This window comes from Macrosteles quadrilineatus, unplaced genomic scaffold, assembly GCF_028750875.1.
Source record: "Macrosteles quadrilineatus isolate MER2022 unplaced genomic scaffold, UCM_ALF_1.0 Scaffold_9__3_contigs__length_116548681, whole genome shotgun sequence".
NCBI classification, from domain to species: Eukaryota; Metazoa; Arthropoda; class Insecta; order Hemiptera; family Cicadellidae; genus Macrosteles; species Macrosteles quadrilineatus.
In genome coordinates this window covers 108,052,963-108,080,815 of record NW_026542602.1, presented here as the reverse complement: position 1 = coordinate 108,080,815, position 27,853 = coordinate 108,052,963, and the positions used below count along the sequence as shown (strand labels likewise).

Here is a 27,853-nt window from a genome sequence, read left to right as displayed (position 1 = left end):
CTGATCGAGGCGCATCATTCATGTCAAGAGAACTAAAAGATTTCTTAAACACTAAAGGTGTAGCGACAAGCCGAACCACGCCATATAACCCACAAGGAAATGGTCAAATCGAGCGGTATAATGGTACAATTTGGAAAGCAATTACCCTATTGTTAAAAAGTCGCAATCTTTCAGTACATAATTGGGAACTTGTATTAAATGATTCCCTGCACGCTATTTGTTCGCTTCTATGCACTGCCACAAACCAGACTCCACATGAATGGATGTTTATTCATTCGAGAAATCCTCCAACGGTCAGTCCTTACCAACTTGGCTTCTTTCTTGAATCCCAAAAAGTATTATTGAAAAGAAATGTTAGACAAAGTAAATATGATCCATTGGTTGACGAAGTTGATCTGATTGACGTTAATCCTAACTACGCAACAATACGACTAACAAATGGAGAAGAAAAGACAGTCTCTCTTAGACAGTTGGCTCCAAGGGGAGACATTGAGCTCACAAACCGTTCTGAAGAGTGTACGGAGCAAAGTGTAGATGAACCTGAGCTTGCTGACATCAGGGAAGAATGTCATTTGACCATAAATGAAGACACCATCTCTCAGACAAAACAACAGCAACTGAACACACATGTTCAGTCACTTCCAACTGTCTATCAATCTCAACCAAACACCAACCAGACCAAAGCTGACCAGTTGAATAGTTTAAGTGATGGTCAAGCAACACTAAGGCGAACATCAAGAATCAGATATCCTCCAAAATACCTGAAAGACTATTCTCTATCTAGGAGGGGAGAATGTAGTGAATAAAATCTACAGTCAATGATAAATACAACTAAACTTAACTCACATGATTGATTATTTAATATGTTTACTGTCATATGTTATTAGTAAATACTCAGCTTTGTTTATATTCCATTATTGTTCGTAGTTCAGTTTTCAGATTAATAAAACCCTTTATTCTGATTACAATTAATCTGGGTTTACTTTCATTACATCCATATTTTGTTATTAAAGAACCATGTGAACTTACTTATACATACAATTGAAATGAAATGAATTTATTTTCCTTTAAGCATTGTACAAAATGCAATGGGCATCGTCAAAAAAAAATACAATTGTCAATATATACAATCAATATGCAAAAACTTAACCTAAGAAAAACCAAGCAAACACAGCACGCAAAAAAGGCTTATATACTCACATTTGCTCGAATGTCAGGTAGCTCAAGAATCTGACTCTTTGAAAAGAAAAAGTACAGAAAAAAAAATACAGTTTGCATCTTAACAAAGCACACCATGCAGACAAAACCATGCAGCTAACTACAAACCCAAATAAATAAAAAGCAAACTGCAAACATCACTCAAGTCTTAAAAAAGCTACTTACAATATTACTTGGGATTTTATAAAACTCCTGGACTGAGAACAATGGGTGTGCCAGCAACAGGTTTCTCACACATGTTTGGAAGGTTTTTTGAGAATTACAATTTCTAGGATCTCTTTTCTTTATCTCTTTAGGAGAAGGATATGATTTCCACACTTAACCTTTTCAATCAGTTAATACAAAATAATCTTGAATTCCTTTATTCATTTACATCAAGAACTTATTCAGAATCATCTCAAGACTTAAAATCATGCGTTTTTTACTTGAGTTGCAGTGAATAATGAATATGGGAATACATTAGTTCAGGCTTGAATAAATAAATGTAGAGTTCCGCTTTTCCAAACAAACTGGAACTGAACCCTGTATCAATTACATGGTGGAAGGAAAAAACATAGGTGTGCTATTCCCACAAATTCTGACGTCACTCGGATTGCAAACGAAAGATCACCTGATTGTAACTGTCAAATTAGTATATGTATTTGTTTTGATTTGGTTGTTATTGTTTTTATTATTATAATCAAGTCAAAACAAATGCATACTAATTTGACAGTTACAATCAGGTGATCTTTTGTTTGCAATCCGAGTGACGTCAGAATTTATGGGAATAGCACACCTATGTTTTTTCCTTCCACCATGTATCGATTAGCAGGAATTTGGATTAAGCAAATTTTCCTTAAATTGATAGTCATGATTACATTTGATGTTTGTGTAACTGTGATCAGAAAATATGTTGGCGTTTTGGCTGCTATCACGAGAGATGATGAAGATGTTGCAGCGTTTGGGACAAATGAAAAGAGACAATGACAATGTTCCTGCAAAATTTTACTGTATTGAAACTGTAATATATGTTTATATTAATTGTGCAAGAAGCAACATTTGATTTTATAATGTTGGTTGAATTCCAGATGTTACAGACTTTGTTTTGTTCTGATTGTTAAGTTTGTTTAAATAATAATAATAATTGATTTGTGATTGAAATGGAGAATAAATTGAATGCATTAGATTTTATCTTGTTCTTTTACAATATTATAGAAACGTTCTCTATTGTTCACAGAGACATATCTAACTTTGCCAACACTCTTAACTATTATTACTACTTTTGCAGACATTTGTCGTCACCAGATTGTCTACCTTTTGCGGCAATAAATGCAAACTACTGATATTCATGGTACCAAATAACAGGTAGCAGAGGGACTTTATTATATACATATATCCATCTGTGTTACAGCAATTGGACTATCGCTGGGTACAGACTGGTGCATGGCAAACAGACTGTTCCATCACAGCATTGTCATGGAACCTAGAGGGTACTAGACTGTTGACTGGTGGAGATGTACTACAACTCTGGCACCAGCAAACTCCACTTATATCAGATGAAGACTGTGAAGGCTCTGGTAAGTGTGATTGTTCTATCATATTGACTTATTAAGTAAATAGCAATCATTTTAATAGGCATACCTTCTGTGTGATTTGTGTAGTGCAAGGTCCTTAACTAAAGTCTCCATCTAGCTCCTGTCATGGCCAAGCGAGCTCATTCAAATCTGACACCAGTGTTGATGTTCCTTACTTCATGCAACGGTTAGTTTCATCATAGTCAAAAAGGATGTGAGTAAAAATTACTTTCCAACCATGTATGAAACACATTCTGTGGGAAGGGGGTTAAACTCTAATTGAAATCCATTGCCAGTGGACGGATGTCTATTAAGAATAATAATTAAACATGGGAAATGTGCATTAGTCTTAGGAATTTCCAGAAGGCTGTACATTTGTATAATAAGACCGACAGCCAATGTTTATCAGTTTCCATTAAAGCAGTGATCAAAATTGAGGAAACTTTGCTTGTTGATTGGTCTATTTACTTGTAAGTCAACGGGGTTGGGAGAAGTCCCTTGTAAGTTCGGAAACCTTTCAGTACAGTCTCACCGCAATCTGCGTGTGAAATTTCCCCAACGTTTTGTCACTTCCTCAATTGAGAGATAAAAAACAGCAGCTGGCATTCACCCATATAAACATCGTACACATGTTTATGACCACGCACATTTTCTACGTCCAAACACTATCCGATTCATGTCCGTCAACAATGGACTTCAATGTGATTGACTCCCTTCCCACAGAAACCTATTCACATAATTTGATTCATATTAAAGGGAGCTTCAGTTTTTGGTATGACGAGATTAACCCTCGCATTGGAGTGGGAACCAGCTAGAGTAGGTGTGGACAAAGTAAGGAACACAATGCTGGTGTCATTTGTACTAACTCGATGCGACCAGCCTTGACAGGAGCTTGATGGAGACCTTAATGTATGGACAACCGTTATAGTTTGTTGGGTCAAGTAAAGTATTTGTCATTTGAGCACATGATCAATTTATATCTGTATGAACACTTAGTTATCTTGTTTGATTTAAAACAGTATTTATTATAACACTTGATATAAAGGAAACAATAGATTTGACACTAATTAGTGAAGAATATTTAATCCAGGGTGTCTACCAACCGGGAAATCCGGGGAAACCGGGAATTGTACTTAATTTTTTACAGGCCATGAAATGTACGGGAATTGTCCTTAAATGCCAGACTATGTCCTTAAATTTTTAATGGGCCATAATTTTATCGATAGCTAGTTGGTTAGGAGCACATAAAAGGTTTATCAGATGTTTGTTTACATTTTCATAATTTATTACTAGAGTAATTATGAAATAAAAACCCCATTAGCAGTCTCAAACCCATTAATATTTTATCACAACAATCAAGTGTCAAGTAAGTACTTCCAAGAACTGTTGACTCAGTAGTAGTTTAGCTCATAAAAGTTGTATCACTTTTATTCCATTACAACGTATTTATTTATTACTAGGGTAATCATTATTAGATCCCAAACATATTTTATCATGGAAATAATAGTTTTATAATGGCTGTTAAATTTCACTTCTTACTTGTACTTCAATTTGCCGCTGGCCATTGCCTAGTGCCATAAAACTGTTTATGGTTTCATATAAAACATGTAACTAATCTTAAACATAACTAAGTTAAACCCTTTTTTTATGGACATTTTATCTTTCAACTGACAAAACCAAAAGCATTGTTGTTTGCATTAAATTTTTATCACTACGTAGGCCTAATTGGTTTCAAATTATGTCATTGCATTTTCTGCATCTTTGTACATTGTTGGCGGTCAGGTTTCAATTTTTTTATTTCCCATATTTATTTATTGTGTTGTATGCTTTAAGCAATCTAAATCTTATGAACTAGAATGATGATATTATAGTGACTTTGCTGATATTATAACCTCATTGTTTGTTACTCAGTTTATATAGGCCCTCCTAAATAATTAGGCCTAGGCCTGGGTATTTTGATTCTTTGAAAGTGCTGTAAAATTTATTAAGAAAATGTAATTGAGCCTAAGATAAACTAATGATTGCTATGTGTCGATATTAACTTTGCAGATGAAAAGACAATAATCTTACTCTGTGCTTACTGGTAGCCGCTTACCATACCGATTTTGTACCTAGAACCGAGTTACAATATATTCATTATGCATTAAAGATTTTTTTTTTCAAAATTAGTCGAGAACCTAACGTTGTGCCAGGGCGAATAATGCCAAATTAATCCGCATGGATCGGATAAGCTATGTTATGATGTTTCCGTGACCGATGGAGATATTTAGGATTTTGTCGCTATTGCAGGAGACAATGATTGTGTTTTTCTGTTACACTATAAAAGCTGTACCTAAAGTATATGTTTGTTTACTTTCAATAAGTTTCTATTTTGAAATTTAATTCTTGTCTATTATTATTTACTTTTCTCTCTGGAACAACTACAATGAAGAACAAGATTAATACAGTTTGACAAATCAGGAATATTATTCTGTAATCACACCGACAAAGGTCCTTAAATGTACGGGAATTGTCCATGAATTTTTTATCCAGAATGTAGTAGACACCCTGTTAATCGCAAATCTAGTTAGTAGTTGTGATTTAGTAAGATAATGTAGGGTGAGAAAAAGTCAAGAATACTACAGTATTTTGTCTGCGTATACACTGAGTTAGTTGTTCTTTGTAAGTTAGTGGATCATTCAGTTAATGAAGACAGACTTTTAGACCTTTGGTTTTTGTTAAATTACATTTGAAGCAAAACAATTTGATTTGATGAACCTGAACTAAAATATTGTAAAATAAAACAATGTTCCTAACACACTGTATTAATAAAATGAATTAAATGACATCAATCTTTTTTAACAATATTGTGTTTTTTTTTAATATGGAATGAAAAATTGTTGTTTTCTTTGTAACCAAAATCTTCTTTATTGCTTTTCAATATTTTTGACATTTTAATAACATTACAACTAGGCCTAATGATTATTTATCGCTCTGACACTTACATATTTACTTAACATTTTTATTTCTCTACACCCTAAACATATCATCACATTTAAAATGTTATTTTTTATATCAGGGAGAGGCAATATCGGGACTAAGTCCTTCAGAGGTAAGGAAGCCACTGTTTTATCATGCTTGCTGATTTTCATTCCTGCATCGCATATTTGCTATGCATCACTTGAAGGGCTGAAGCCTTTTCAAAAATGTTTCATTTAAAAACAAATTTCATTGGTATGTCGGTTTAGATTAGTGATGGGCGCTTCACGAACAAATAAAGTTGACTCATTAAATGTGTATCAAGCCACCTCAAGGGGGGTTAATGAATGAATATTATTGACACATTTTTACTAAGGTAACTTATGGGTGCTCCATGAACAAATTCAGTTGACACATTTATATCAAGCCACCTGATAAGCACTTAATCAGTAAATACAGTTGACTATTACAGTTCACTACACAGTATACTAAGCCAACCTCATCAGCGCTTGATCAAGGAATACAGTTGACAGATTTTTACCGAGCCACCTCATGGGTTCTAGATGAACAAATACAGTTGATATATTTATACCAAGCCAACCTCATCAGCAATTGATCAGCAAATACAGTTGGGTACATTTTTACCAAGCCACTTTCCACTTTATGGGTTCTAGATGAACAAATATAGTTGATATATTTATACCAAGCCAACCTCATCAGCAATTGATCAGCAAATACAGTTGGGTACATTTTTACCAAGCCACTTTCCACTTTATGGGTTCTAGATGAACAAATATAGTAGATATATTTATACCAAGCCAACCTCATCAGCGCTTGATCAGCGAATACAGTTGGGGACATTTTTACCAAGCCACTTTTTGGGTTCTTGATGAACGAATTCAGTTGACACATTTTTACTAAGCCACCTTGTAATACCTCTGCAATGGCATTAATCCCACTTAAAGTTATTTTTAGATTCTGGATAGAATTTTACTTCAGAAGGCAATATACTGCAAGGGGTTAAATATGCAAAGAAAACTTGTTCTATGAATGAGTTTGTTTCTTGTAGCATGAGTTATTTTTTAGTGCATCATTGCCAATTGCAACTCATCAAAATTGTTTACTAAAAATTATGAGTTCATAGTTGTTCTCTACAGTACAATCTGAAGGCATCTAAACTCCAGTGTTTTATGAAGCAAACTATTTTGGCTCCGGATACTTTGTCCATATAGCCAACCAAACTTGGTAACTTACTTTGGTGGTTAGTAACTTTGAAAAATAGATTTTGAGAAAGATATATTCTGGATGAAGTTTTCATCATTGTGCTATTACTGAACCGTTCAAGACGGTGTTACGAGTGTAGCTCATCTGCGCAATACCTGTACTGCTAAGCCACTGGCTGTCAAATCTTACATGCGTCCTGGCTGGCTGACTGACAGTGAAATGGTGACCGAGTTGACTAACGAGTTGCAAGAGACAAAAAACTAAATAACATTGATAAGACAATCATAAAAAGAATTTTGCATTGAAAGGGTTATTTATGGTTTCTAACATCATATTTACTAGTAGATACAAGACAGGTGTTGTTTGGACTGTCGTTTAGAATGACACATATGTTGAAGGACACAAATAAATAGTTAAATGCACTTGTTTACATTTGTTAGCAAGGAAAAAATATGTGAATCTAAATGAGTCAGATCAATATTGTTCTCTTTTTTTCTGAATCGGTAACTTTATATACCTATTCTTTAAGGTGAAATGAACTGCCCATCACTATTGCAGAAGCTATGGATGCAAATTAATACTATGTGTTTTTTAAGTAGTTTTTCATCAGACGCTGCTTTCTATTAACAAGCTGACTGTACCAATTTGCTGCTCCATTTTGTTTTATAGTTCCAGTTCCCTCAATTCTTTAACATGTGATACTTTCATCTAACAATTTTGTTTGTTTGTGTTTGTGTTCCTGCTAGGTCAGTGCTGATTAATATTTTAAAATTGGAAATGAACTAACTGTTGTAGCGATATGGCGAGAGAATGTAAAATAAGTTTGTTGTGTGTCGTTACATTTATACTTTTAGCTTGAACGTGTTTGAGAGTTCATTTGATTTCTTCAGTGTTGTTTCAAAAGATTGTTATTGGTTTTAACCTTTTGTTTGACAACATTTGATGTACAATGTTAAAAGTTTTTTTTATTTATTCATGATTGCAAGAATAAGGTACAACTGATGCAAAAACTAGGTTTATATTTTTTAAACAAACAAATCATTTTACCAACTGAATTTGAACTGTCTAAATTCAGTACACTTACCAAAATGTATCAACCTCTAACATCAGGTCATTTACTATCAAGCAAGAGTAAAATTAGAGTATTGTCTATGTTTTTTGCTTGTGAGACACTTTTGCAATGTTTATGGGGTTTTTAACACAGTGTTTCCACTATTATTACATTTGAATTACCACTGCACATCTACAATATTACACCCCAAAGTATAATTGCCTGCAAAAAATCTTTTATAAATATAGTATAAAGATACAAACACAAGTGAATCCATTGTTTGTTTAATATACATTTTAATACGTTTTAAATCTTATTAAATTATTTATACATGAGGTAAGTTTGGAAAGTAAGTTCTGTTTTAAAATAAAAGAATAAAGAGTACTGATACAGGAAAGAAATTTATTTTTAAAAAATCTACAACTCTCACTATTTTTTTACTTAACTCCTGCGATTTTCGAGGCATTTGTCATAACGTGGTACAAGTTTGAGTATACCCTCCTCGTAGAATGTTTCCGCCTGTGTAGTTAACCAAAAGGTAACACGTTCTTTCAGCTCTTCATCACAGCTTATCCGCTGACCTTAAAGAAAAGACTTCAGATTGTTAAACAAATAAAAATCGCTCGGAGCGAGGTGAGGGCTGTACGATGGTCAAAAACATCTCAGCCAAAGCCTTGAAGAAGTGTCTTTGTCACATTTGCGGTGTGTGGTGGAGCATTGTCATGTATGAAAATCACTCCTTTTGTGAGCATGCCTCGGCACTTATTCTGTATTACGCGGCGCAGTTTCCTGTGTGTCTCGCAAATCAACAATCTTTACAATCTTTGCAATCTTTATTGATTGTTTGGCCTCGGTTTTTGATTGCGGTTTTTGTCTCCTTCAGAAAGGGTTTTAGGCACCCAACGGGCGCAAAGTTTACGAAAGTCAAGTTTTTCAATTACTATCTTGTAAATTACTGTTTGTCAAACTTGTGGAAATTTACGTGCAAGAGCACTTATGGTAAACTTGTAGTCTATTCTTATTATGGGAGTGGAATGTCTAGTTAAGCTATAAATTACAGTTGTAGGTTCAAAGTTGTAATGAGTTGTTGCCCTGGAGCAGGTGGTGGGGTGACGTTTGAGATAGGGGAGGATGCTATGGGCCCCACTACCCCCACTGGTGGGGAAGAGGAAGAGCGGGGCTGGGAGTGTGTGTGGCGTTGTGTCCCCGCCACACCTGTACTGCACATGGCCTTCAGTCCAGACGGAACGTTGTTTGCCACTGCGGGCCGCAACGACCGGCTGGTCAAGATATGGTTCGAGAACAAACACTGTAAGTATTTTGAAAATATTTATGTTAATTGGGTCAAAAATGGAAATTCAACTTTTCTTATGGAGATTTAACATGGGGTTAATTCTATGTATTTAATATACCGGTACAAGTATGTTTATTGAAAACCTTTTTTCTCAGCTCCTGTGCACTGCAGGGAAAATCTATGCATACTGTTAGAAAGGTATTTGCCTGTAGATGTGCAGAATCACTTTATAAATTAAAATAGGCTAAGAAATAAGCAAACAAAATATAAACAGAAAATCAAAACATATGGAAGAAATTCCAATCACATGTTTTATTTACAGTGTGGAGTGAAAATAGAGAAGTTTGCACAATATATACTTTTGGTCGAGTTTTCGACCACAGGGCGAGCTCTAGTTATAATTTAAAAATTTTTCAGTAATAGTGAGCTATTGAGATTAGGAATAACAATTACTACAGGAGAAATCTTTTGCCTTTTAGCGAATTTCCCTATAGGGAAGTAGCTATTTTAACCTAAGATTGACCTCTTTCCAGACAGCTAAATATACTAAATTAGCAAATACCAATAAAATGGAAGATTTTTCCTTGCAGCAAGCTATAATGTTTGTGTTGTTTCAGTGCTGTTTCCAGCCAAGAGTATGGAGTCACAGCACAGCATGTCGTTTATGAATACAGCCAGCACAGAACTCAACTACAACTTTGTCTACATTTCACATCCCCGAGCTGTCACCCAGCTCTCCTGGCGTAAGACCAGCAAGTATATGCCCAAGTGAGTATGGTAAATATATAGGTGAATTTATTAAAATGTTATCTCCTAATGTAAAAATTTGACAAAATCCATCTAACATGATAAATAAAATTTAAAATTTCTCTTAAAATATAGTAATCTCAAAGAATTTCTCATTTTGGAAGTAAATATTACCTTGCAGTCATGTGGACTTTGTTGTTGTCTTTTGCAATTGTGGCGAAATTCTGATCATCTCCCGTACTGATGTAGACATCCATCGTTCCCGCAGTCATGGAAACATCGTCGTCGTCATGCGTGATCAGCGGTTATTTTCCGATTATGCTATCTTCACAGATGTGTCAGGTGTCGTTATCATTTTCAAATTTGACTGGTCGATTCTTGATCCTGATTCCAAAGTCAAGAATCGGTGGAATTGAGCCATTCATACCTAAAATATAACCTTACATAATTGTATGTACAAGTTGCTAATGAATTGACACTTGTCTACAGAGGGTCAGTGTCCAACATGCTGGTGACATCATGTAAGGACAACATATGTAGAGTGTGGGTAGAGACTGTACTGCCAGACGACGGACTGGTCAATATGCATCAGTTTGATCCATTGGCTGCTCAGAACCCCAAGTTCCGCACTCATCGCCACAAACATCGCTTCATGCAACGCCTCAAACACATGAAGTACGTATACATTAGAATCTAGTTCGGTTTTAAGTTAGATCTTGGTTAGTAATAGGCCAATTTCAAGATTCTGACCCCGAAAATAGAATGTTGACTTTGATTCTTTTTTTACTTGTTCTGATTACAGAAAAAATACCATTTATTTAACTCACAGTTTTTAGCTCATTATCTATTCCACTTGTTAAATAGGATTGGCAATGGGCCATTAAGATCTGTTTGAAGTTAATTATTAAAGTTAATTAAGTTGTTTAGAGGACAATTGAATAGTAAAATATACTATTAATTCATAAACAGACTTGGTAATAGTTATCTTATCGAATTCAAAAATGTAAATGAATAATTTAATATTGAGGTGTTTAAGTCTCAAAAATTACCTGAACTTTAATAATACATGGAAATGACCACGGTGTTATTGTGATGTGAAGAATATGATCATGATGTTACTAAAAACACTTAAAATGATCACGACTTTCTCGTGATAACTATTTCTGGAATTATCATCGGATGTAAAGTTTGACAATGGCTCAATATCACCTTATCAAAGATCTAAAGCCACATTATTCAGTATATGTTGAAAGAATGAAGACAATCACATTAAAACAATAAATTTAAATTATTGACTAATGTCAAAAATAAACTAAATAGAGATACATTTTGTGATATTCAGCATTTTGTATGTGTCTCTAGACTACTGTTTTTTCTAGCACTCCCTTTATTATCTTTCCACTTTCTACACTTTGTTGCACTCAAAAAATTGTGAATTACAACATATTGTCACAGCAAGGCTTTTCCGTGAACTGTATGGACGTCTAAAAGAGGTAGATAACTGGGCCATATGTTGGTTGCAGAACATGTTTCCACATCCGGAGACATGCCAAGCACCAGCAGAGTTTGAACGGAGTGTCCAACCAGACGATACCCACGCTGCCCTCCACCTACAGTGTCCACGACTTCCACAGCTACGGCTTCCATGGTACAGGCGTTACGCCGGGACTGCACTTCCATTTGGCGGCCAGCATCAACGCAGAGACTGGTGAGGGAGTCACATTATCTTGTATTGTACTCATCCACTTTTGAGGTTTTCAAGAATAAAGATGAAAGTACAGTAAAACCTCCTTAATTCGAATTTCAGAGGATATATTTCGAATCATGGGAAGTTTGAAATATTGAGAGTTTGATTTATAGAGGTCAGAATAAATAAAATTCAAATTATGGAGGTCTCAGTTTTAAGTGAGAACGGAGACTAACACATTGTGGGAACATCAATAAGAGTGTCAGTTAATGTTTTGACTGGCATATTGTCCTGAATTCCTGAATTGAATTCCTTTTCCTGAGATTCGATTTTTTGTAGGATTCGGATTTGAGATTCGAAATTCCTGGATTCAACCATCACTAATGTGTGGCATGCATATTCCTCAACTTTTGGTTCTTCTAAGATAGCCGTACTTGTAACATGCATCAACCAGGACAGTCATTGCAAAAATATATTTCAGACATACCACTGGTGCCGAGCCTAGTGACGGGAGACCCAGAGAGAGAACCCAACTTTGTACTTCATTGGCTGAACAATAAGGAAACAGCATTCTCTCTACAGGCTGAGAGTTTGTTACAGGTAACTGCCTGTTACCGTACTTACTTTCTAAAAGTTTTGTTTGGCTACATATACACATCAAATAAGTATGATTTTAGCCAAGGCATACCATACTTTTACATTTTGATGTATGATTAACATTTTATTGAATTCATTTCCCAAGCCTTGTTTTTAAGATGAGCTTTTTGTAACCATCTTGACAGCTTTAGAGCCTGCGAAACTTCCTGAGGTAAGTGTCTGCTCCTCACCATGGTCCAAGGGTGCTTTTCCTCATCTCAGATGCCTCTATGCAGTTCTGCAACATATGGCCCACAGTCTCCTCAGACTACAAATACTTCCCAGATGCCACATCACCATTTTAGATACTCAACAAAGACTTATAGTTTACTCACATTTTTACGAAACTAATTCAACCAAATAATCTGGAAACTATAGAATTTAAATTTAGTGATGTGACTATCTTGCATGTATTCGTATTTTAAAAGAATAATTGCTTACTAGTGTTTTTGTTTTGTTTGCAGGAACTCACCAGGAAAGTAGTGGAGAAAGAGGAAGGACTCCATTTTGAGACCAGCAACCACGACTCTTCTGAACATCATGAGACTGAGGCAGGGGAGAGAACACCCAGTAAGTTTAACATGCTTCAAGTAGTTCAAATGATTTAGCAGTTTATTTTCCTCGTCTTTTGACTTTTTAAGATATAAATAGCTAATTTAAACTATCATGGGAATTTTGTAAGACATAACATGTTTGGAGTGAAAAACCATAAAGATTTTGAAACTATTCTAATATATCTGGATTTTTTCACCCCAAACTGGTTAAAAAGGCAATTTTAAACTGATGTAACAAACAGCTCATCGCAAATATTTTTTCGTCATACTGCAGCAAAAACGGCCGCTTTTAATGCATGTGTTGCGGGTATAAAGTAGTATTTTTACTAGCTAAGGAGTAAAAACCAGCTGTTGTCAATTCAGTTGTAAATTTTGATTTAAACAATTGCATCTATCGAAAGTGCCTATATATATCAATCGATTGTAGTTAATTGTTGCCTTATTGTAAATTGTTTGACATATTGATAGTATAACTAGTGAACCTGTGCGGCTCAATGCCCCGCAAAATTGCATATGAATTTAGAAAACAAATTCATCGTGTTATATATTGACTCGACGTCGAAAATTAAATACAGTAATAATAAAGGAAAGAAGGGAAGCAGTCCAGCCATTTTCTAGCTGTATGTGTATTATATTTAGTAAATTAATAAGTGTTCAAGTTCAAGTATGTTATAGGCAGCGAGCAAGGTTATAGGGTAGTTATTTTTAAAGATTTGTATAACACTTTTAACAAATCATTTTATCATATCAAACCTATAGGCCTATGTAGCATATTTTGAGGGTCATAAAAATGCTGCTTGAAGAAAACACACTTTTAAAAATAAACACTAAAAAACAATATTTTTATCACAAAAGCACTTCTATGAATACTACAATTTTAGTCTTAAGGTTACCTTCAGGAAGGTTACCCTGGCCAGAGTTTTCCGTAACGAATATGCGTATCCTGTTAAAAGATGTAACCTTACTTAAAACAACATATAATATAGTTGCTCATGACTGAAATTGGTCTGGGTAAAACCATGCTGCAAATGCCAAAGATAACAGAAATTAGCATCTTTCCATTTTAAAAGGTAAGTTTGTTTCAGACGGGTAAATTTTTATCCTCGAAATCAAAATATGTCCCCACTCACTTGTTCCAGTACATTCTATTAAGTTGTTAACCATTCTGATCACATGAACCATGTGCTATTAATGAGGCCATTAATTTTTGATGTATTAATATTCCTCATCAATAAAACCACTGCCCCCTTTTATTAGTCTAATCTGTGTCTTGGCAATCCACTGACCTCTATATCTAAAAAACTCAGTTGGATTTTCTAGATGGGTGTCTCTGCCTTTGTCTGTTTGGACCCACAATTCTTCCCCTTGGTATACTGACACTTAATTACCTGACTTGTCAACTTCATGTAGTAATTCATTAATACTGTTAGTTTATAAATAGAAAATTAGATAAAAGTTTCTTGGTTTGGTGCTTTCATAACTGCAAACTCAAAATACACCCACAAGTAAAAAAGAATCAAGTTATTGGTTAAAAAAAACTATGTTTGTGTAATAAGTTAACACTATTCACATGAAGTAGATGATTTGTTTGATTTGTCGATCAGCTGTTTAGTTTCAAATGAATTAATTAATTATTAATAATGTCAAAGATTTGTAATTTATATACATAAATTATTATAGTAAATTTTTTTAAATCATGGTAACTTATTCTCCACTAAATTTTATTCCCAGCATTAAAATAAAATAGTAAGATCCATTATGGGTAAACTTTAAGGTACACAATCCTTGATTGAAATGTAGTAGGTATACATTAAGAGTCATAATACACAGCAATTATTATGTAGTAGACTTTGACAATTTTCAAGTAACAAACATATGTTTCTGTAAATAAAAATTATCTCCTGTGTTATCCTTATGGAGAAATACGAAACTTTAAATGGCCCCAGGGCCTCACTATCTAATTATTTCCCTAAAAAGAAAGTTTCCTGCACAACTTCACGTTACGCTCTTTACAATGACACCAAAAACATGTCAATCGGTTCAGTAGTTTCGGAGGAGTAATTGTCACAAAAAACTTGCTTGCGTATTAAATAAGTATAGATAGATGTACACAAACACGATCGTAATAGACAAGACCTATGAATCACTTACATACCGCTGCTTTTTTCCTTTAGCAAATTAAATTGGTTTGTGTTAGAAGTAGTTTTGAGAGGTTACCTGAAAACTTTTCTAGTTTTTTAATATAGTTTGTTCAAATAATGGTGCAATATGACGAAAAATATCATCAGCTTTGCCTCGATCGTCAAACTTGATCTCGGGTCTAAAAGAGTCACTGTAGGCCCTAGTGATAAAATATTCTGTTATTCGTTTACAGCTGAATCCAAAGCAGATTCCTACCAGGTAATGTTGATTTGTCTGTTAGGCAGGAGAACGACCGGAGGTAAAGTGTCCAAGTCAGTCTCCCAAGATGAGAGTAGTGAGGAGCATCAACATGGCCAGAGCAGCTTCCCCAACAGTAGTCATCACACGCTCAGGTGAGAACATCTCTCACAATAGTGCTTGCTTAATGCTTTCATTTAAAAAAGTGTATTGTAAAGTTTGAAGGTATTTACTGTGTGATGAAATTGTGATTTCATGGATACATGGAAAATGATATCCGTTTCATCAGACATCAAGCTACCCACTCAACCGTGATAACCTGAAAACAGTCAATGAGTTTGTAATACTATAATGTAGCACGATTGTGGCGTAATCCAAATCATCTATCAAGTTTGCTGTAACATGATAATCATCTCTCGTGTGATTAACTCTACATTGCTGTGGTGTCAATACTTTTGCTTGAGGATGAGTACTACTCCATTCGTCTCTAAAGTTCTCTACAACGTGACGCCACCAAAAAACTGTATATATCTGCCCAAAGCTATTTGATTGTTATCAACGAAAAAAGCTGATATGACAGTAAAAAACCTGTTGTTAAATTTAATTTTCAAGTTCAAACACCCCTGGACATGGACAAAATTGTTTTTTTTTAGTTTCAATCTACCTGCACTGTATCAATTACTTTTGTCAAAATGTGTTATCATGGTGTGTTGGATTTGGTGTGCAGCAAGCCTACCTATTTTTATAGTTTTAGGAGACTTGCAGTATGTTCTGTCCATCAACTCACCATATTAAACTACTTAATACAGGCGTTAACAGTTTATTTTGGTTACAGCAACGCGACGTCCATCAACTCTCTTGCAACTGACACGGCCGGACCACCTACAGGAGGTCACTTGACTGATTCACTGGATGTTAAGATAGAGGCTTTATTGCGAGACTGGCATCACAACCCAGACCTCCTGTTCGCCATACACCCCATCGATGGCAGCTTCCTCATCTGGTAAATACAAAGTTGTTTGAGTTATGGATATTAGTAAAAAGTCCAAAATAATAATACTGTAGTAACAGATATGGGTAGGTTTATCATTCGGACACAAATACAATTTTTTTTTAAGTGATGTGTTAGTACATGAAACACAGCAAATGTATCTGAAATCATGAACATAAATAGACCATGAAGAGAACAGCATACAGCAAGAGTGGGGGGGGGGGAGGGACCAATATTATTGATAACAATTAGGTTTTTCTGTGAAATCAGTCAGGTCAGGAGGCAGCGGTTTTGTAACCTCATGTATGTTCCAGGGTGGTGGAGTGGCTGGACGAGTACCACCCCGGATCGTTCCGTCAGGCTCAAGTGTCATTCTCCACCCGCATACCCACCGCCTTCCCTCTGGGAGACGCCATGACCATGTCCAACAATGTGTGTCTGTACCACACGTCGTGTTGTCTGCTGCAGTTGGTATTCAGGGACGTGGTCAAGACTGCGGCGGCCACCAAGTCCCCACCCAACGGCCCTTGTGAGTCAAAGTCTAGAATGTTGTTATATCTTTGATTACTATAGCCTACAGTAGAACCCTTCATATCTGGCCACCACGGGACTGAGCTCCTGGCTGAATTAAGTTTTGGCCATATGATACAACCTGTAAAACGTTGACTTAAAGGCGAGTCTATATATATAAAATCCAATGTATGTTTGTTTGTATGTATGTATGTTTGTCCTTTATGGACTCCGAAACCGCTCGACAGATTGTAATGAAACTTTCAGGCATTATTAAGCATTATTCAAGGATGGTTTGTGTGAAGTTTGGTGCAGATCCGTCAAAAGGGCTCCGCCCCAGTGGCTCTTGAGTTTCCCATGATAACCTTATGAGTACTCATATTTAAATGGAATTAAAGAATCTTAACAGCTGGTTCAATTAAACAATTTGATTCTGTGATGTTCAATAGCATTATAAAGTTAATAGGTTTACCAACAGGGTGGAGCACTATTATTTTTTTTTTTATTTATGACAACAGTTAATTTGTAACCAAAGGGTGAGTGAGCGCAGCGAACAAACTTCGACCCGAAGGCGAGTTAGCGTAGCAAACGAGCTAAACCTGAAGGTGAGTGAGCGTAGGGAACAATCTTTAACCAGGACGTGATTGAGCCATGTGAACGAGCTCATCTTGAAAATGATCGAGTATTTGATATAAAACCACATTAGGACAGGACGACGTCTGTCGGGCCAGCTAGTACCTAATAATAATGGGGTAATCAATAAATAATAAATGAAACAATTTAGTAGTGTCTAAATTCACTTTTGGATAGCCTAGTAGAAAAAAACACGAAATTTCATAATTTCCTTAAAAACCATTTTGTAAAGATTAAAAAAAGAAATAATTTCGTATATTGAAGTGTTGTTGTATGCACAACTGTTACAGAGATAATTTAAAAAAATGTATATTTAAAATTCCAATGTTATTCTTACGGAGAATAAATAAACTTTTGTAACCAAATTTGGATTTTTTTTTTTTTTAAAGAGGTTGGCGGCCGCTTTTAACCTTGCATTTGCCCGTCCACATAGACTAAGCGCCCGTGCGTGGATCGTTTACAGCAAAGCAAGGAGTGAGCCGGTACAGTACAAAGGTGAACTGTACTGATTAAATGTTATCGGCAGTGACCAGGATCCGAACCCACGACATCGCTGCCTTGGGCCCGAAGTCCGCGACGCTACCGACTAAGCCACCGACTCACTAAGCTTTTATTTAGCGTTTATTTCATACTAAGCTATCAACATTGCTATAAACACACCTCAATATCTTCCCTGTAGCAGCAAACCTAAGTAGGCCTACTCACTAAAATTAATGTTTTTTAAATAGAAAATAAATCTGACAATTTTTTAGGGAATATTTTCATAGAAATCCAGCCAGGTAAATGGAAATTTGCTTAATCTGCAGGTTTGCTGCGGCGGGGGTATTTAGATGACCACATTGGAAATTCCTCTCCACATAAAAGGCCACTCATTAATCTACGTTACCCTTGTTTCTTGACCAGTATCTACAGGTGGCAACGAGGAGGCAGGCACGACGCCACTACCCAGCGTGGTAGAGGAGGATGGAGACGCGGAGGGAGAGGAAGGCACGACCCCTGGTGGGGGGGAGGGTAGCAGAGATGGACCGCCCAGCTGTGGAGGCAGCACAGAGGCAGCACACACACTGCACGACCTGCTGTCAGCCCCGCCTAGCCCCACACTGTCCATGGTGACTAAACACAGCAATGGCACTCTCAACTTGTGGCAGCTCACGTTTGCTGATAAGACTAAGTTCACACAGGTAATTTATCCATTCAATGGTTGTTAGCTATATTTATAATACCAATTTTCAATTGAGTTGGTGACACAATTGGCGTAATTTATCCCAGAAATGAGTTAATGATGAGCATATAATTGAGTAAGATGCTGTGTGTTGCGCTATTACTGAATGAGATCAATTGTTTCTTTAGTCTTTACCATTTAGTCAGCACAATGATTAAGGACAGCTATGTCCAGTTTCTAAGGCTATTGACTTTTCTCGGGATCAAACTGGCAAGATTCTGATTATCAGGCCATTGCCATGATCCAGCAATTTTGTGTATTGATATTTTTTCTTACTTTTTTGTAAAGGACTAGTCCAATTGTGTTACCATCTATGTAATGATGACTCACATTGTGAATTAATAAGTAGCCTTATGACAAAAAGGGGGGCTTTTTGAGACCCACATAGTTACTTGACTGTCCCAGGAATCTTGAACTATTCCTATTTTCATTTGAAACCCAAACAGCAAATTCTAAGATAGCAACAAATTTGTAACACATTACAAAATAACAAAATAGTTAGTTTTTTAATCTAGTCAGATTTGTTTCTTATTACTTTTTTACTGTACGACTAATAAGGATGTTACAAAAAATAAGGCACAAACCTATATTATGCTATAAAATCTGTTTGAAATATTACAGGTGCTGAGTATAGGACATGCGTCACGGGCCTCGGGTCACAGGTTTAGAGTGAATGACATCACCTGTCACCCTGTGTTGCCTCTGTTACTGACAACTTCTCATCACAACCTACCTGAGGATGCACCTATCCAGAGCCCTTCTAGTCTTGATCCCACCGCACCAACGGTAACTTTCTAACATGTTCCTTATCTTTTGATATTCTTATTTCTTACTAATTTGATTTTGCTTATGACTGGTAATTGTAGTAATAATAATAATAGGTTAAATACCTTGTTTACGTCTTCAATCCAAAGTAGTCTTTAAGATAACTATAGTTTCGGGGCTAACAGCTCCATTGTCAAATCTTCATGTCTTGTTAAAATTACTGTGAATAGCATTGGTCATAGTTGAAGATCACATGTAGACATACACTCACACACGAAACATTAATATGTACAAAAAACATTGATAATTTGTATTTTTGGCCGGCCTAAGCAAAAATGAATAACGTAGTGGTTGTACGGACCGGTACACTGACTGACTGGTTCATGTTGTTATCCGATACCCTGGAGACGTTGACCTTGGCCTTGGGGGAGGGGGGAGATCAGCTGTTTGTCACTATTTCTATTTTTCAATGATTCAATGCGATCGAACAGAATGTTGGAGTTGAAAGTTAGTTTTTCATTCAACACATCATTTGGCGATTTTTTGAAAGCTTTATAAATTTCGTAGCTTTCTAGGACGTTCATCACAGGGCCTTTATTACATTTATGTAAAATTTCTAATCCACCATTGGTACTTTTTATGGAATGGTTTTCTTTTTGCAGGTGTTCGGCAATCTTAGAACGCTGTGAAAGCAATTTAGGCTTAGGGAGATGTTCGTTAAACCTTTGTCTAAAGGAACGACCTGTTTGCCCTATGTACATACTAGGGCAATCATTGCAATTTATTTTATAGACACCCGTGTCGTCCAAGTTGTTATCGATATTATTACGCCGATTCGTGTTTAAATGATGTTCTATCTTATTTGAAGTTTTGCATGCCAGGGTGATATTTTGTTTCCTAAGTTCATTTTTAATAGTGAAATGGAGAACATTGCCGTATTCAATTGATACGAACTTTTGACCAGACTTGTCAGATTCTTGTTTAACGTTTCTGTATTTCTGTTTACTGATTAGTTTATCTATGATAGTACTTGGATAACCATTTTTCACTGCAATATGTTTTAAAATGAGATATTCGTTGTCATAATCGTCTTTTGTTAAAGGAACCCTCAATAGTCGATTTACAAAACTATTGTAGGCAGCCATTTTGTGTGATTGAGGATGGTTAGAAGTGGCGTGTATCGTATGATCAGTTGCCGTGGGTTTCCTGTAAATTTTGGTAATTGTAGGTTTTGTCTAACAGTTTTCTGTATAAAAAAAAAATTTCACTGACTTCTGAGAATATTTTTTTGGTCAAAAAGTAATTTATTCCTATTTAGTACTCGGTATTGTGTCAGTTGATTGTGTAGGACAAACCTATCTCTGGGCGCATAGCCAAATTTTGTATTTTTTCCGCGCCCCAGCGAGTGGTTCAAGTATTGAGTTTCCGTAGACTTAAAGTTGGTGGTATTTTTACCTATCTTTGTCACAAATCTACTTAAAGGTTATGAATGAGGACTTCTGGAAAACATTATGGTAAACCTTTATTTGATTGTTACAAAATTTAAGTGGACAGTTTGTTAACTTAACAATTTAACAGTTAACAATTTGATTAAACCCACTTAAAATTATGGATGTAATGCCTACTTCACAGTAGGTAGTGAATTTGTACTCTGTAGCCATAGTTAATATCATTATTGATAACAGGGATGAATAAAAAAAATCCCATGTAATACATATGCTAGTTAACAGTGTTACAGATGTTGTATGTTTACAGGGTTTCTGTAGTGAGTTGATCCTGTGGCGGGTTGACGCTGTTGGACCTCTCTCAAAGTCTGGAGGAGTCTCTGAGCTGGCTCGTATCAATTCTCCTGAAATGTCCGCCTTTTCCAATGTTGCCTGGATACCTACCTTACTTCCAAGGTTTGTATGGTGTTAGTTGTACTGTTATTGATTGGTTATTAGAGGTACAATACATGTTATTAATTTTCAATGCCATCCACGAATGAAAGTAGGCTTAAGGATACAAAGGACAGGATGAGCAGGCTTACTGTGTTGTTATTCATATGTGTTTGAGAACATATGGTATTATAATATTATTTGTTTAGTTTTTGTTGGTAAACATTCTGATTCTTGATCTATTGTAAAAGCTACCTAATAAAGTATTTCTTATTAAAACTATATTTTAATTTAACTTACGATAACACTACATGGTGGCAGCGGGTTTTTTATTGTTTTAGCAATACAGTACATAAAGATGAAAGGTTTTAGTGTTCCTTCCCCAGAACATTTTGATTTTAAAGGAGAAAACTGGTCTAAATGGAAAACCCGTTTCTTGCGCTTTCATGCGGTATCTGGGCTCTCCAATGAATACGAACCATATCAGGTAAACACCTTACTATATATGATGGGTGAAAAGGCCGAAAGCATATTTGAATCATTTAATTTGACATCTGAGGAAAGTAAAAGTTTCAAAACTGTTTAAAAAAAATTGGATACATATTTCGCTCCTTCTAAAAATGTAATCTTTGAGAGGTACATGTTTCATACTAGGATTCAACATGAGGAAGAGCGTGTTGAGAGTTTGATTCATGATCTACATGAGATGGCTTCTAGATGCGATTTTCCTGCTTCTTATAAAGATGAGGCTATACGAGATCAACTTGTTGTAGCAATTAGAGACAAAAGTTTATCTGAAAAACTACAAATGAATGCAGATCTAACACTTAATTCTGCTGTCTCAAATGTTAAGCAAGCCGAATCAGTTAAAATTCAACAATCATTATCAATTATCAATTATTTAAGATGGGGACGCCACTATGTGCGTATTTTAACCCAAATATGAGTGAAGGATGAGTGTAGGATGAGTGGCGCGATCTTGTAGTCTTGTTAGTGACTAAGGCCGACATGTTCCTTAGAAACAGCTGTTAATTAATAGCCCATACAGCTAATGGCAATTAAGGGACCTACAGTTTATAGTGGAATCCGAACCACATTTTTCCTTGTAATTTACGAATTGGTCTAATTATCAGGATAGTACTGTGGATAGTCGTAGTATTCACTAGTGCGGACGTTAATCCACACCAGAGAGCATCGCATCCACAGTGCATCCCTATAAATTTCCACAATTCGTGACCTCCTAGTAGCTGGATTACAGGACGACGCCACCCGTCCCAGTCTTGATTGATGAGGTCCAGGTCTTCTGAACATGCACTAACTGCAGATAAAGTCACTTCAAGGACTTGGGGCACTAAATTTGCTCAGAAACCTCCAGTTGATTCCAATCCTCTTCAAGATGAAGTTATTAAGAGTGACAAGTTTGTGGGGTCTATTAATCCTCAAAAGAATCCTAAAGCAAAATGGTCTGCTGAAGTTAAACTAAATGGAGTATGTATTCAAGCTAAGATAGACACTGGAGCTGACGTTTGTGTCTTGCCCCAATCACTTTATAAGTTGAAATTATTTATGTACCCACTAAATTCAAGTACCAAAGTTTTAATTGGGCCTAACGGATCTGTCCTTAATATCTTGGGCGTATTCGAGGGTACAATCCAGTACAAGGATCAATATTGTAAGTCTCAGTTTTATGTAATATCTGGTGCTGATAGAACCCTTTTGAGCAATGAAGTTAGTGAAAAATTGGGTCTAGTTAAAAGGATGTTTCGAGTCAACTCCACTGGCTCATTTGATCCCTTTACATCATATCCTAAACTTTTCAGCGGTCTTGGTGATACACAAGCTCATTATAATATAAAATTAAAGCCAAACGCTGAACCGTACTCTCTCAAAGTTCCAAGGCGTGTTCCCCTACCCTATAAAGATGCTGTAAAAAGAGAACTGGATGCAATGTTGGATAAAGGTGTTATCGTGAGAGTAGACACTCCGACTGACTGGTGTTCACCTCTTGTCATTGTCCCTAAAAAGGACAATTCAATAAGACTTTGCGTAGATTTTACTAAACTTAATGAGAGTGTAAAACGAGAACTATATCCTGTGCCCTCTGTAGACTACACTCTAGGACAATTAGATGATGCTAAGGTGTTCTCGAAACTAGATGCTAACTCGGGATATTGGCAAATACCCATAACAGAAGAAGCTTCATATCTTACAACTTTCATCACACCTTTTGGAAGGTTCAGATTTTTACGACTCCCTTTCGGGATTTCCACTACTGGTTCAGAAGTATTCCAGCGTCAAATGTCTGAATCACTTGAAGGCCTTCAAGGTGTTGTTTGCCATTTCGATGACATCACTATATACGGGAAAGATATGGAAGAACATGACAAAAATTTGCATAGTGTTTTGTGTAGGCTCCAGGAAAAGGGCTGGACACTTAATAGATCAAAATGTGTGTTCCGGCATGACAGTATCAGTTTACTAGGCCACCTTGTAACTAAAAATGGTATTAAGCCAGATCCCTCTCGTGTTGAGGCTATCCAAAAACTCAAAACGCCAACTAATGTTAAAGAACTAAGGAGAATTCTAGGTGTTGTCAATTACGTAGCAAAGTTTATTCATAATTTGTCGACCATAGTTCATCCACTACATGCTTTACTGCAAAGAAATACAGAATTTGTTTGGGGGCCTGATCAAGACCAAGCTTTGGAAAAGATTAAACTGTCATTGATGTCCGAACCGTGTCTCGCTTTATACAGCATGTCTAAAGAAACCTTCCTCTCCGCGGATTCCTCGTCATACGGTATTGGAGTTGCACTACTTCAGCTTCAAGAAGATGGAACTAAACGTCCTGTGGCCTATGCTTCGAGAAGTTTGTCATCAGCCAAACGAAATTGGGCTCAAATAGAAAAAGAAGCTCTAGCGATTGCATGGGGGTTTGAACGATTTGATGAACACTTCATATTAGGGTTGCATTTGCATATTGAGACAGACCATAAGCCCTTGCTCTCCATATTCAAGATAAAAGACTTGGACAATATTACTCCCAGGCTTCAGAGAATACGACTCCGACTGATGAGATATACATATGATATTACCTACACGCCCGGCAAACAGTTGATTTTGGCTGATGCACTGTCTCGAGACACAGAGAACTCTGAAGAGGAATGGGAACTTACAGAGGAAATCCTTGCTTATATACAAAATATTGACACTACTCTACCATCAGTTTCGGATGAAAGGTTGCGAGAAATAAATCAAGAAACTATGAAAGATGAAACTCTAAAACATGTGTCTCAGTATTGTGTGAAAGGTTGGCCAGAAAAATCTAAGATTCCAGAGGACGTATTGCCCTACTGGTATCATAGAGAAGATATAAGTGAGCAAAATGGTATACTTCTCTTTGGAAGTCGTATTATAATACCAAATTCTTTAAGAGCTAATGTACTAAGAAGTATTCATGAAGGACATCAAGGCATAACAAAATGTAGATCTTTTGCAAAATTGACTGTGTGGTGGCCTCGTCTTTCTCAACAAATCAAAGAACTAGTAGAAAATTGCAAGATATGTGCAGAAAATCGCGCTACGAGAGCAGAGCCGCTGATACCAACCCCTTATCCGGACAGACCTTGGCAAATAGTGGGTGCCGATTTGCTGAAGTGCAAAGGTCACTGGTATCTCTCAATCTCAGACTATTATTCCAGGTTTATGGAGATTGCTAGACTAAATGACTTAAAAATGGGCACTATTGTGACATATACAAATTCCATCTTCGCACGTCATGGTGTACCTGAGACAGTGAGAGCAGACTGTGGTTCTCAATTTGACTGCTGTCAATTCAAACAACTTGGTCGTGATTATGGATTTAAATTGATTACATCAAGCCCAAAATTTCCACAAAGCAACGGCTTTATCGAAGCGCAAGTAAAAAACTTTAAGTACCACTTAGAAAAAAGTGATGATCCCTACAAAATGCTACTTATGTTAAGAGCAACCCCTCTAGAAAATGGGAAAAGTCCAGCGGAATTACTTTTCGGGAGAAGGATCCGTACTAATGTTCCAATAATGTCTGATCAACTAAGACCCTATCTGGTAGTCGCTGAAAAATTAAGGGAAAAGGAAGAAGCAAGAATTGATCGTCAAAAGATTTATTTTGACAAAAGACATAGAGCCACAGAATTGCCTACTCTACCTGTTGGAGCTCAAGTCCATATAAAGGACAGGAATCAAGAAGGAACTGTATTAAACAAACATCCTGCACCTCGATCCTATATCATTCAAACGCAAGATGGTTGTTTGCGGAGGAACAGAAGATCACTGCAAAGATTTAGCACTACTATGCCTTCTGATCACTCTCAACCAGCACTGCAGACCAGTCCTTCCGAACACCTCAGAAGATCAGAACCTTTTGATCATCCTGCAATGGCATCGCAGACAAATCCTTTAGCGAATCTAAGAAGATCAACAAGACAATTCAAACCTACCCGGAGGTTCGATCTTTAAAGGGGAGATGTGTTGTTATTCATATGTGTTTGAGAACATATGGTATTATAATATTATTTGTTTAGTTTTTGTTGGTAAACATTCTGATTCTTGATATATTGTAAAAGCTACCTAATAAAGTATTTGTCTTATTAAAACTATATTTTAATTTAACTTACGATAACACTAAAAAGTTACACCTCTAAAAAGTTAAATTCAGTATGTTTTCAAATGTTGGTCTTAAGAAATGTTGTTGATTTAAACACTAGACTAATGATTTATCACGCTTTATTTTCGTCAATTTTACAGTATGGAATAGAGCTTTGGGGCGTCACATCTGATTCGCATCAACTTTTTAAACTTCAAAAAAGAATACTTAGAATTATGACTTTTAAACCCGTAAAACATTCTTGCAAACAACTTTTTAAAGAACTAAAGATTCTAACCGTCCCTAATAATTTGTATATTCTTAAATGTTTATTGTATGTGAAATCAAATTTTGAAAAACTCCACAGTGAAAATAATCGACACAATTATAACACTAGATTTCATACAGATTTTCAATATCCTATACACAGATTAAATCTTGTGGAAAGGACACCTTCTTATATGGGTAAAAGATTTTTTAACAATTTGCCTGGGTACTACAAATCTATAATAGGATTAAAATCTTTTAAAGAAAAAATTTTTGAATTTTTATTGGAAAAGAATTATTATAGTATTGGTCAGTTTCTTGAAGATAAATCAATGTGAATTGTTTGTTTTGTTACCTACTATGTATTTATTTTTACCAATATAAGCTAGTTTATTTTAGTATAGTTTGACAATGTCACCTGTTTTGTCTGGCTGTGCCAGAGCATAAAAAAAAAAACGTTTTGTGACAATAAAGATGACTTTGACTTTGACTTTGACTTTGACTTCACTACACTTACCTCAAAATTGTAGGCAACCCACTTTACTTAAGTAAATAAAAAAAAAAACACAAAGGAAATACTGAATATTTTGAGGCCTCTTGTCCCTTTCTCAATATTGAGAGTCACTAGATTCTGGAAGTCCTTAACTGATAAAGGAAACCGTTTTGCCATGTTAATGTTTATCATCAATCTGAATATCAGATTATGTTGCAATCTTATATTGAAGATGTATAGTTGCTAAAAATATGTAATTAAGGCACATCCTCATATAGTCAATGTAATTTAGTCCTTTGAGTCCATAATTTGTTTGCATACAAGCCTAATTCATTCCTTAAAATAATTTGTTCCTCACTAAAAGAAGTTTTCTCTAATTATTTATAATAGAAATGCTTAAAATAGTGTAAATTGGCCCAAACAGAATAACATTTTAAATTTTTAAAAATGGTTGCTCTCTTGATTTTATTGCTTAAAATTTATTAGAGAGTATAAAATATATAAAATTTAATAGAAGAGGTATGTTTAACTGTGCAGGTTTGCTAACATAAGGTTGCCAACTTTACTGTTACAAAGGTTAAACACGTGATCATGTTACATAGCCAACTTTGAGAGCTTTCAGTGCAAAAGTGGAAGATTCGTATGCAAGATGTATTTAGTCCGTTTAGTCCATTTAGATGTTTTCTATATTTAGTTTAATTCAAGCAATATTTTATTTTAAAATCAATACCATTGGATGCTAAGGTAGTCAAAGGAAACTTGTATGCTGCACTACTGACCTGCATCATTAGAAACTACAAAACTAAAAATTCTATCAAAGTACCATCTTATTTTCTTGTTTGCTACATATTCAAGTTTGGTAATTTACAAAACCTCTTTGCTCTCAAAGTTTGACTTGTTTACTCGTTTTTTCCGCAGTACCACGTTAGGGAACCTGTCCAATTCACCGAGTGCCTGCTTTGTGGCTTCTGACGGAGAGAGTTTACGAGTTTACCAAGCTGTAATAGACGCTCGGACATTGCTGGCGGAAGTATCTACTTCAGAACGAAGAAGTCGAATGATGGTAATTGCAAATATATATCTATATATTCCGTTCACAAAATTTAGGCACTTTTAGGAGGAAAAAATCCATCCTCTTCACTTATTTCTACCTTTAAAACAACAGCT

At 35.8% G+C, this 27,853-nt stretch overlaps 1 protein-coding gene across 7 annotated transcripts in view; it reads left to right on the top strand.

Moving 5' to 3' along the window:
- The window catches only part of LOC129002446 (dmX-like protein 2), a 205,566-nt gene that overhangs the window by 30,533 nt on the left and 147,180 nt on the right, over window positions 1-27,853 (top strand). For 4 of the 7 annotated variants that reach the window (XM_054430248.1, XM_054430252.1, XM_054430253.1 and 1 more), the window contains exons 3-17: window positions 2,609-2,774; window positions 5,830-5,862; window positions 9,106-9,315; window positions 9,916-10,066; window positions 10,535-10,720; window positions 11,569-11,753; window positions 12,214-12,332; window positions 12,833-12,938; window positions 15,345-15,456; window positions 16,137-16,304; window positions 16,607-16,821; window positions 18,339-18,616; window positions 19,279-19,443; window positions 21,178-21,323; window positions 27,605-27,749. In XM_054430248.1, coding sequence (XP_054286223.1) covers window positions 2,609-2,774; window positions 5,830-5,862; window positions 9,106-9,315; window positions 9,916-10,066; window positions 10,535-10,720; window positions 11,569-11,753; window positions 12,214-12,332; window positions 12,833-12,938; window positions 15,345-15,456; window positions 16,137-16,304; window positions 16,607-16,821; window positions 18,339-18,616; window positions 19,279-19,443; window positions 21,178-21,323; window positions 27,605-27,749 — 2,385 coding nt within the window. Of the gene's footprint in view, window positions 1-2,608; window positions 2,775-5,829; window positions 5,863-9,102; window positions 9,316-9,915; window positions 10,067-10,534; window positions 10,721-11,568; window positions 11,754-12,213; window positions 12,333-12,832; window positions 12,939-15,344; window positions 15,457-16,136; window positions 16,305-16,606; window positions 16,822-18,338; window positions 18,617-19,278; window positions 19,444-21,177; window positions 21,324-27,604; window positions 27,750-27,853 lie in introns of all 7 variants that reach the window. The other 3 variants (XM_054430254.1, XM_054430249.1, XM_054430251.1) reach the window with 2 other exon arrangements.